This window comes from Thamnophis elegans, chromosome 1 (assembly GCF_009769535.1).
Source record: "Thamnophis elegans isolate rThaEle1 chromosome 1, rThaEle1.pri, whole genome shotgun sequence".
Taxonomy (NCBI): Eukaryota; Metazoa; Chordata; class Lepidosauria; order Squamata; family Colubridae; genus Thamnophis; species Thamnophis elegans.
This window is the reverse complement of record NC_045541.1, coordinates 32,074,476-32,086,882: the sequence shown is the minus strand read 5'-3', so window position 1 is coordinate 32,086,882 and position 12,407 is coordinate 32,074,476. Positions and strand designations below refer to the sequence as shown.

General features: G+C 34.4%; 1 protein-coding gene across 5 annotated transcripts in view; it reads left to right on the top strand.

Moving 5' to 3' along the window:
• PSMD14 (proteasome 26S subunit, non-ATPase 14) overlaps positions 1–9,423 on the top strand; it is a 65,275-nt gene extending 55,852 nt beyond the window's left edge. For all 5 annotated transcript variants that reach the window (XM_032227843.1, XM_032227852.1, XM_032227879.1 and 2 more), the window contains exons 10-13: positions 1,885–1,959; positions 4,605–4,730; positions 5,388–5,450; positions 8,225–9,423. In XM_032227843.1, the coding sequence (XP_032083734.1) occupies positions 1,885–1,959; positions 4,605–4,730; positions 5,388–5,450; positions 8,225–8,323 (363 nt within the window). In that variant the 3' untranslated portion in view covers positions 8,324–9,423. The remainder of the gene's footprint in view (positions 1–1,884; positions 1,960–4,604; positions 4,731–5,387; positions 5,451–8,224) is intronic.
• Positions 9,424–12,407: the final 2,984 nt, after the last annotated feature.

Genomic DNA, 12,407 nt, shown 5'->3' with positions numbered 1-12,407 from the left:
TTTTAAATTTCATTTTAGAAATATTAAGCAGTCATCAAGCATGTTCCTATTCCATCATCACCTGCAGATGAATTTATATTTTTGTTTACTGTTAAGAATTACAGTAGTTCTTCTCTTAATTGCAAGCAATGCTGCTCATATTCCCCACTGGTCCAGGTTTTAATATGACTTAGATAATGTTAGAGAACACAGCTTTGTCTTAGCTGCAGTGAAGTTTGGTATGGATGCACTTACATCTTATAGAGTTGAGAGTAAGGGAATTTGTTCTGGGAACTTGCTCGAAGGAAAGAGGGTGTAGTTATGCAGCTTGCTGTTTGTTTTGTAAGTTCAGACCAAGATACTAAATTAATCTTATAAATACTACTGAATGTGAGATCTACTTATCCATAGTAAGTGATGGGTGTAAACAGACTTCCATAAAGTATTTTGTTTCTTAAACAAGTATTCCCCCATGAATGATTATTGCTTTGTCATTATCATTTTCCTATGCTAAAGGTAATATTGCCAAAAATATTATTTTTCTTTTAAAATGAATTTTAAAAATCCCAGTTAGTTGCCACCAGAAGTCTAATTATTTCTCTGAAGATTAATTACAGGACTTCTAATACTAACACATGCTGCAAACACGGTACTTGTAGTTGAAAACAGCAAATACTACTGTTGATTTGCAATTTTTGTTCTTATCTTGGCAATCTTGTATCTGTCAATAGTTTATGCTCATATTTCATAAACTATATGGGCTTCATGAATAATTATCTACAGATTTCCCTAATAAAATAGAACAACTTTTTCAATACCAAAGAATTTATATTTATCAAGAATGAATAAAATTACTCCCGATTAGAATTGGTACAAACTACAAAGCCTAATGAGTATAGAAGAACCCTCTAATGTTTTTGATTGGGTGCAGGCAAGCCTGTGCTTGTATGTTTCTAGAGAATATATTACTGGGCCTTTCAAGGCAGTATGTAATGACCTCTTATGCAAACCCCACGGTATTGTACTGCTTCCTAATTTTTTTATTTTTTATTGTTTGCTTTTGGAAAGTTAAGAAGTACCAGTATCTTACTTTTAGTTCGGCTGTTACATACAAGTATAAGTAGCCTGTATAAGATTGCTTTTTGCTTGTTTGGGCTGCAACCCTGGTTTGCTGTACAATATATTTAAACATTTCCTCTAAAATTATTCAACTTAACATATCCCGTTTGTTAGGAAAAGAACTACCAAAAAGGGATCTGCATAATGTTTGGTAATATCTCCTCATGTAAGATGTAATACAGCTGCTTCCACTACTGAAGAGGTAGGCTGCTCTTCAGTGGAAACACTGGCAACAGAAGAAAAGCTTAGCAGCAATATTCAGTTAAGGATTTAATTCTGCTTTATACATCTGTGGCTTTTTTGGATCTTAATCAGAACTAGTTCTGGGCATTTATTTAACTTATTGAATTTTAACAGAAACACAGATTCCTGCTGGTTTGCCTATAATCATTTTAAAAACTTTTGCATTATAAATGCTCCACAGTTATAATCTGTGGTATATTTATGTGTTCCACACCATTTATATGCCACCCCTACTATAGATTCACACTACAAAACAACTGAAATCTGTTTAAGTTAAACCCATTAATTAGGACAATGATTAATTATACTGTATGCCAAGCTATTATTTTAAAAGTATCTCTGCCCTATTGTCTATTTATTTCCTTGCCATTGAGTTTGCAACACCAGAACATCTAGATGTATTTAAGTAGCTGCATATTTTGAGGAAAAAAAGTTGAAATAGCTCAAAGCCTGAATGCAATATTTTAAGATAACTATTTTGTTTTGTTTGGCAGAAATGGTTAAATGCATTTTAGTAATGCTTTTTAAACATTCTCTTTCTAGGCTTTAATCCATGGGTTGAACAGACATTACTATTCCATTACTATCAACTACAGGAAGAATGAATTAGAACAGAAGGCAAGCTCTGTTTCCCTATAATATTTTCAATTACTAACAATAAAAAATATCTTTGTCACTTCGATTCTTTATCACAGAGGGGATTTTTTCTGACCAAGAGCTACAGCGGATGGGGCAGTGTTACCAACATATTGGGGTATGGGTGAGGAGGTCAATTACCTCAAGATATTTTTCTTTGGGTTTTTTCCCCAAATTATATTGAGCCTATTTTAAGGATTAAGACTACCATTTTTGAGTGTTCCTCTCCAGCTAGTAAGAAAATGCTGTTGAAATTTATTAACTACAATAATTTGGTGTCTCCACTTCTGCCTAATGTCATATAGCTGATCCATTGTCATCCCAAATAAAGTCTCAATGTGAACTCTGTGCTGTTCACATTTCTTCCAGAAGGCATCTGCATGCATAAGTAGTCAATGTGCTAGTAAATATGTGGTTAGCAAAAATCAGTCTGACTTAGACAATTTATGAACATCTTTGTTTAAATTATGATAAAAATATGGCTATTCTATTTTTAAAGCTACATGTTTCTGAAAGTTATTTTCTGTTTTTGTAGTGCTATTACAATGAATCTGTTAATTTTCTTGCCTTTATTTATTTTTAAAAGCATATACACTCTTTTCTTACATAGCTCAAACCTGCTTACACAAACCAGCTTATCCATATAATCCATCCAAAAATAATTAAGCTATTCTTGAATATTTACAACCAACAAAACATATAAACAGCAGCAATTGATTGAAGATTTATTTTGCAAAGCATATTAAGTAAGTTTACCAGCCTTTTCGAACATTTGCATGACTGAGCACTGGCAGCTTTGCTCAGGGAGCTTCTTGTTTAATATCAGGACTACCACTATTCTTTTTTTTATTACAATTTTTATTTCATTTTCTGAGGTAAATTTTGTGAAGGGTTGTTCAGCCACAGGTATGATTCTCCCCCCCCCCCACCCACACAAATATTCCACAAAAAAGCATATACAGTTATACTTTTGTATCTATAATTCCAGTTGTCTAACTAAAAACATAACTCTCATTATTTTCAAAGTTTGCTAATTCTTTCCAAATGCAGACATTTTAGTTTTTATGCCCACAATAGATTCCATCTGTTCATGATTAAAGTTGATTTTAGAGGCACTGTAACTGTTCAGATACCTTTCCACACTAATTATCTGTTTGGGAGAATGTAGACATTAACTAAGGTCATTGTTCAATCATAAGTGTTCAGTAGTGTTCTTGAAGGTGACAGATTCAAACCGAAAAGCAGTCTTCTCACCAGGAGCTCAGTTGGGCTTGCAAAAATCAAGTGCTAAGGTCTTTGCTGCTTCAAATTCTCACTGCTTTAGTAAACACAGGAGAGCAATTTTGTTGAAGTAGGGAACGGCTTTGTGAGTTTAGATGCTCTATGTGATATACCTGTACTTTCAAGACATGGAAAAAGTAATATTTGAGCTGAGTTTTTTGCATCTTGGTTTGTACGGTGCGTCTTTTTCCCCCTCTGTATTCTGGAGGTTGAGCTTTAACATTAAGCTTTGGAAACATTACTTTGGTTCATTTCACTGCATGCACTTTTATAAAGGTGATAACAGTAATTGTCAAGTGTGATTTTAAAAGGGTTTAAGAAATGAAGATTATTTTCATCAACGTATGCAGCCTTTGCCCAGTGTCCTGGCATCCATGTTTCCCATATCTTTCTTGTCTGTATTCATGATTTCATACTCATGGCTGAAAATAGGACTTCTGCCGTTTTAACACCAATTATTTATTGGAAGCTGATAGTCTGGCAAAAGGCCTAAAACCACATGAACCCAAACATGTTTTAGCACTCAATCATGTCTTCATAAATCCCCCTATGAGTGTGGGTTCAAATTTCACAGTGACCTTACAGAGCAAACAATTTTTATCTTCTCAGATGGACTCAGAGGGAATGGATAGTTAAGTCTATGGTGAGCTAATCTATGAGACAGAAAAAGTTATCTGAGGTAGCCTAGGTAATTCAGGCTTGACACCAGTTTTCTACATTTAAACTCTCCTATGTTAGAAACTTTTGTATCTCTTTGCATTTATTATGATAAAACATAACTGAGCTAGTTTGAGCTCCAAATTCTGCCTCCTATAGACAAAATGCTGGGAGTTAGAAAGGAAAAGAACATTATTAAATATTCCCACCCAGTCGTCTGACTCTTTTTTTTCTTTTTCTGGATTAGAACTCATCTTAAGAAATGCCTCTATTATTTATTTTATTTATATTTATTTATACTTATTTATACTTATTTATACTTATTTATACTTACTTATTTATACTTATTTATACTTATTTATTAAATTTATATGTTACCTGTCTCACTATAATGGTGACTCTCGGTGGTTTATAGCATAATAATGAGATAATATAAAATGATTAAAATTAATAAACATTAAATCTTGAACCAGAGTTTCTCTGGACACCAAAACAGCAGCATATAAATTTAATAATAAATAAATTAACAAAGAAATTAGATTGCAGTAGATATTTGTAATTTCTCATCTGTTCTCCTAATACCACTTTCATGTTTAAAATGTATAAATTATTTTCCTGTATAAGCCACAAATACAGTTATTTTACTATTTGCTCTCTATTGTTTTTCTTCTTTTTTTTCTTTTGGGTAGATGTTACTGAATTTACATAAGAAAAGTTGGATGGAAGGTTTAACTCTTCTGGACTACAGCGAACACTGTAAACTCAATGAAACGGTGGTAAAAGAAATGCTGGAACTAGCAAAGAACTATAACAAGGTATCATATTGGGCCTCTGCCAGACAATTACTTGACCATATGATTTGTCAGATTAGCTTCTGGAAGCATCGATTCAAAAATTGATTCCAATGTAATATGGAGAAAAAAGAAATACCCAACCTTAAAAAAATAAAATGGCATGAATCATTTCAAGAAATTAGCACAACTTATTTTAACATCTTGGAAATGGGCAGACCTTGTCTTTTAATTTTTTAAAATCCCAAATTGCTGCAGTCAACAAAAATGAAATGCTGAATTTTGTGAAAAGATGTGCAGGTCAAGAATAGTGAAGACTGCTTGTTTGTGTTGTTAGAGGAACTTGTGTTAGAGTCAGTGACATTTGTGTAATCCATGTTATTTCTGGTTTTGTTCTCTCTTCATTGTATTGAGAAGGTATGACCAAATTGATATTAACCACACCCTACTGAGCACTTCTAAAAACCATTCAAGTAATTTTGAGAAAGGCATTGACTTCTATCCTGATATATAGTTAGTTCCTTTGTTGAACCACCACAGTGAGGGTTTTTTATATGTGTGTGTGTCCTTAAAATAACATTAAAGCTTCAGCTTCAATGGAAAAAGACAAAGTTTATATTTTGAAAAGCTTTTGAAATAATAAGATACTAAATACCAACCTTTTCTACATTTGTTTTACAGGCTGTGGAAGAAGAGGATAAAATGACACCTGAACAGCTGGCAATAAAAAATGTTGGCAAGCAGGTGAGGAATTACACTGGCATGAAAAAAAATTACTTGTGTGTTTATTTAATCATACATGGGTGATTTTTTTTGTTCTTAATTTCTATAACAGCCATTTATTTCCACTATAATTACTTAAAGTCAGTGATATACAAGTATATCAACAATGGACATAAAATTAACATTTGACATCTGCCACTGATATAGCCAGTCAGTCCTTATTTAGCAACCACAATTGGGACCAGAAATCTGGTTGTTAAGTGAAGCAGACACTAATTAATTCCAAGACTGGGCGTATGATCTTAATTTAGCTTTCCTTTGCTGTGAAAGTCATAAATATGAGGATTTTCATCACATTGTAACTACAAATGGTTGCTGAATATGGCAGTCACTAAATAAGTACCTCTAATTTTTCTTCCTTAATAAACCATGTTTTATTCCTAGCCTTACGTATAGTGTGTTTCTCCTAGTATTCTGGATGCCTGAGTATAATGTAATCAATTTGTTTATTAAATCTCTATAACACCCATCTCACAAGTGGCTCATTATAAGGAAGTCCCAATTTCTGTTACATGGATATTTTGCATTATTGCCTGTAGTGTGCCAAAAAGAAAGTCTCCAAATTGCAAATTTATAATTCTGCTTTGAAATAAAAGTGTTATAGTGGATGGCTAGAGGCTGGGTTATATATCAGATATATGCAGTTTAAATAATACTTGGTTAGGTGGTCTTAAGAGTTGTAGTTGTGTCGACCCTTTTCCTTAGTTTTAGAAATAATACTAAGCTAATGGTATGTTGACTTCCATAACTTCTTCAAGCACATTTACTTGGAAATTAGTTTTATGTTGTATGTGTATTCCAGCATGCCTGGGTTTAGAAAGTCACTTGTCTAAAAAGTGATCTAAATATTCTTGAACTTATTTTGATCAGTTTAGGAGGGAAGCTATGTTGAACCGCAGTTTTATCTCCATACTATAAGAGAAATTATCTCAAGAGATACTTAATCTCTGGTTTTGGAAAAGGTTGTCAAGACTTTTGCTTTTGAATGTATAATTATTTAGCAATTGTTTTTATTGTGTCTTTATTGTTCAGTATCCTGTTTTGTCTGTTAACTGCCTTGAATACTATCTGATGGAAAAATGGTGTACATATTTAAATAACAATAAACATCCAGCAGTCTAACCCTCATAGCTAACTATTGGGAAATATACCTCAGCAGTCTCTATATTTCTACAGGAGAACAATATTGTTGGAAGAGAAAACTGGATCACAGAACATGCAGAGTTTTGAAATAGTTCTTAAATTTAATAATACAATTAAATAAAATTTGAATTATTGCAGATATTAAAATCAAAAATTGTCGCTATTAGCTTTACTTATCTAAATGATGAAAAAAACAATGTTTTCTTGCTTAATTGCTTTTATCTTTTATGATCCCTTTGAAATGAATTGGGCTTTTCCTAAAAGCTTAATCTTAGATAATAGTAGCTAAGTGACATGCTTGATGGAAGGCATTCAGGAAAGCATGAGGAGAGATTTGGATCTGGTGAGGAATTCTTATTCCAAGCTAATCTACTTCTTAATGAAACCACATTAACCAATCCAGAAATGGACATATTTTTTTGCACTCCAGTTGCAAGCTATGCATAAATTAAACATTAAACATTTCTAAAAATAACACAGTAGTGGTAATTCAGGTTTTCTATGTTAACATAGTCCCCCCCCCCCCTTAAGTGTATTTTATGGTTTGTTTTCATGTATTTAATTGGAAAGTGCTTTTGTTTTGAGTGAGTATATTTTAAAATAACATGGGATGAAATCCCAGTTACATTGGAAGCAAATGGCAAAACTCCCATTGATTTCATTAATGAACTTGATAAATAAAGAATGTTATGATGGAGTTATTATTTAAATTGACTAGTAATTTACAAATGTGATACATATACAAGTAGTTAAATATAGTATACAGTGTGCGAGATGTATATACATCATTTTTCTCTATCGCCATATAAAAGTAAATAATTTACTGTACATCATATTTGGCCTAGGTTTATAAGATTGCTTGGTTTTTAAGAAAAATTGTTTGTAAAATGACCTGAGTGTTTTGAAAATCTATTTTAGACAAGCTCATGGCTCCAGTAAACTGTCAGCACAATAGTGATTAAGATGTGATAAAAATTTTCATTATGAAACCAAACTCTGGAATGTAAATCATCAAGAGTTATTTAAGCTTGGCAATATTAAAGTTGTTAAAGCTGGACATTAACATTTGAACTACTATAAGTCCATGTATTTGCCATACGTTAAATAAATAAATAGTACTAAAGTATTTGCACAGTATAAAATAATTAGGTTGCTGACTAATACCTTTTAAAACTTTGCACATAGCACCACCATTTCTTAAATTGGGTAATAAAACATCTGAAATAAATAACCAAATTTAGAGAGCATCAATGACTCCACAGTATTTATATCTGATAATGTTACATGAAAATACTATAGTTGGTGATATAACAAATTTAATAAATAACTAATACATAGAAAGAAATGTAAATCCAAGTGTTCAAAATTCCAATTTTACATTAATATTGGGACAGTACTTAGGCAGATATAAATAATATGTCCCCTAACAGTTCAGTAATATTTTTGTTAGATATTGCCTTATATTGCTTGCATAATAGAACTCTGAACTTTAATTGAATCTTAACTGTATCAGTATTGCATTAAATGGAAACTACCATTTGTAAATGTGTTATTTCAATAAATTATAAACATTTTTTAACATTATATTTTAGGATCCTAAACGTCATTTAGAAGAACACGTGGATGTGCTGATGACTTGCAACATTGTCCAGTGTTTAGCAGCAATGTTGGATACTGTTGTATTTAAATAATGACTTACTTATAAATGTTATTTGCTAACTATAATCATCCATTGTTTAAAGCACTGAGGCTAAGATATATTTGGATGTCAGAGACATCTGGCATCATTTGCAGTCTAAGAGCATCACTCTAACACCTTTTCATCTATGTTGTGCAATTACTTTGGCTATTTTTTTAATGCAAGATCTCTGCAGATTCTAAAACAATTCAAGAACCGGGTTAAAAGGTATATTTTCATTTTCATTTTTGAAGATAATTGGCAACACATATACGCATTCATTATTGTTATGTAGCTTTTTAAAAAGTGTGTTAAACTCCTTAGTGTTTTGCTGACATTGTAACTGAGAAAGAATCAATTATTGACAATACTGTACAAAATTCAACAAAGAGACAAATGCCTTTCAGTCAACTGATGATTTGTAAAGACCTGTGCCATGGACATGATTTTTTGCAAAAAACTTACTCAGATTACAGATCCCTTTATATGAATCACGGTTAAGTCCCACAGTATTTTTATCAGCTTGGACTCGACCTTGCAATACAAGAAAGAAAATGGAAAAGCTCGTAGACAAAGGCAAAGCACTTCCCATGACTAACTCTTTGTTTCTAAAAGCCCCTGGATTAAAGCTATTAAGTCAGAGGGATGTGATTTCAGGTAGGCCTAAACCTGTTTCTGCTGCCTTTAAATATGGATCAGGAGTCAGGACCATTCACCACGAGAACCAGAAGAGTTGCATATGGTTTTTAAATATAATTTGAGACTGTCTGGCCCTGATCTAACAAAATAGTAATTGCTGATTGTGGCAATAGTTAACATTAATTTGACACATTTGAACAATACCTGTAGACAGGAAGCAATGGGTTTTTTATCCAGATGAGAAACGTGCTATTAATCTTGCCAAAATGCCAATGAAAACCTGATCATAAATTTTGTTGAACCTTCGGTGTAATGACATTTCTGTAACTTTCACATCTGCTTTGTCAAGTACAGAACTCAGTAGACTTCCCAAAAAGTATAATTTTCTGTTCCCATCCCCAACTTTCCTTTCCTTCATATAATTATAAATGGCTCTATGGTATATGAACAAAGCACAGAAGATGATAAAAGCCTGGAACCAACATCTGAAAAGCTACAAGAAGTCTGTTACAGACAAGGTCATCAAAATATGGATATTCTTTGTCAACCTACTCTGTAAATAGCATTGAAGTGCATGCTGAAACATTAAATTACAATTTATTTTAGGATTTTTTTTTCTTTTAAACTGAAAAATAGACTTTTTTTTTAAAGAAAGCTCGGGGTGGGGTGGGGGCTTTCCAAAATGTACACAAAAAATAAGGAAAAAATATTGACTGCTTTATGAGATACTGTTATGGAAACCAATTTTTAATTTGTAAATGAAATACAAGTTTATAAATGAATAAAGGAATACCAATTGTTAAGAAATAGTCTGGGTCTAATTATTTTTTTTTATTTATATAATTGATAAATTTAAACCTCACAGAACTTTTTTATTTTTTATTCTGCCTTTATTATTTTTATGAATACACATTAAAAACCCTAATATATAATTGCTTTATTCACTATGCTTCCTGTATAAGTCAACAGAAATCAATTATTTGTTAATTTTAATCCCACCTTTATTATTTTTTATAAATACAACATTTAAAAAACCCTGATATATAATTGCTTCATTTACTGTGCTCCCTATACATGCGGGTATAAATCAGCAGAGATCTTATACAAGAGCTTAATATTATTTCCAAGATAAGGTTTTTCTCTTTGGCATACTTTAAATTGGAAATATTTTATTTTATAAAAGAAGTATCAATTTAGGTAAGCAGTGGGCAGAATTTCCAATAGTCATGGAATGAAACATCAATACTCTGCAATGCTTTCTAGCTAATTAACACTTCCTTGAGGATAGGAAATGTTACCCCCTGCCTGAAGGAGGCAGTTATTAGACTTAATTTTTATTATTTTCTTTTTTAGAAATCTTCCCTTGATCCAGCAGATCTGTGCAATTATAGGGTAGTTTCAAGACATTTCATTACTGGAAATGGTAATCATAAATATGATGATCTCACAGCTCCAGATGCACCTACGATTATGCTGAGAATCTGGACCATTTTTAATTAGGCTTTTGACTGGTATATGGTATTGACAATGGTTTGGTCATCTAAGCGATCATCCATACTAAAATGGACAGGGAGAGTGCAGCCTACTAAATATTTTCGGAACAGATTTTATATTTCTGTTCCTTCCTTTGTTTAGGATGCGGACCTACAGTGTCCCACAGAGATCTCCCATTACATGAAAAGGCTGGGGAAGATCTACCTGTCACTGGATTCATAGCTGACATAGTTAATTAGCAAAATTATGGCCAACTGCAGCAACAATCTTTCCAGAATTGGACGGGGAAGCAATTTCCCATGGAGTAGTTATATCCCACCTTGAATATTAATAAATATTCTGTGTGTGTCTCTCTCTGATAAGACCTTGAAACTTCAATTGGTGGAAATGCAGAAGCTAACTGGGACAAAATGCAATAATTGGGTGACACCTGCATTTAAAAATCACCACTTACAGCTAGTTGATTACTGGGTACAATATAAGACATCGACTGATCAAACAAACAGAAGAGAAGTTGACAGTAATAACTCAGCCTTGTTTTGTGCTTAATGTCTGCAGGAATAGACTTGAAGAAAATATTCCCTCAGCTTCTGATCTGTGATGGAGAGCTACTCCTGTGCCATTTCAGGCCATGAATGCACTTCATCAGAGGACAGAAGTAACTGTCAGCTTCTGCCTTGCTGTTGCTTCAGCTGCCATGAAACGGGAAGGGGGGGGCTGGTATTTGGGAGGGGTTAATTGATGTGCTGGAGGAATGTTCTAGGATGTGCCAGTCGTTGGGATTGCGCATGCGTCTGTGTTTCCCGCCTGCATCAACGGGTTCGACATTCCATCTCTCGGCCTGTCTTTTTGAAGTTATCTCACACCTGACACTTGAAGGACTTATGATTGGACTGGGGCTTTGATCCTAAAGGGGGGGGCACGGGCTATTCTATATATCAAATGCTTTCGCGCCAAATTAAGCAGACTTTGCTTTGCTACTGCTCGCTTACCATTTATAATTAGTAAAAGTACTTTTGATTTCCAACAATGGAGTCTCTTAGTCTTCTTTCCTAATTATGGAATGGAGTGGTGCCTGACTAGAAGCAAAGTCTCAAAAAGAAACCCTTTCCAGGAGATTTACGTCTACCGAGAAGGGAGATAATGTCTTCTCCGACCAGAGAGGAGGAGGCGGCCGTGGGAGGTGCGGATTCCAGTGGAGTAGGACCTCCCGACCTTTCTCTACACGAGCCCAGCCCGCCTGATTTATCCTTACACGAAGATTTATTTCAACTGCAAATTTCCAGCCAGCCTGAACCTGCCCCCCCACCCCGATGGTCAACCTCGGTGGGACAAAGAGAGACAGAGACAAGCTGGAATGCTGGACTCTCCCAAAGACCACCCAGACAACCTTCGCTGGAGCTGGGTGCCGTGAGAAAACCCCAGTCGACTGAATTCCCTGACTATTGGAGCCAAAGGTATTTTGGGGAAAGAAGGGGAGGCGATGATGGAGAATGCCGAAGCTACCAGCTCCAGGGGGCCATGAGAAAACCCCAGCGGAGTGAATTACCCGATTATTGGGGTCAAACATATTTGGGGGAAAGAAGGGGGGAGGAGGAAAGAGACTGGAGAAATTGGCAACGCTACCCACGCCCGCCATCTCCCCCTCCCCCTCGGCCTGCTTCACCCCCTGCGGCTAGAGGTTTTGCTGACCAGGGAGGGCCTCCCCCCCGAAGACATCGGATGGCTAAAATCCCTCCCTTGCCTGTGCGTTACAATGGTGATTCTGCTACCCTGGCCTCTTTTCTTATGCAAGTGTTTAATTACATAGAGATTTATGGCCGAGACTTTGAAAATGACATCATGAGAGTTAGAATGATTCTTTTGTCATTGGATGGTGAGGCTGCTAAATGGTCAACTGCTTTGCATATGTCTGGCTCTCCCCTCTTGGGGAATTTCCACCGCTTTATGGAGGCTTTCCGCCA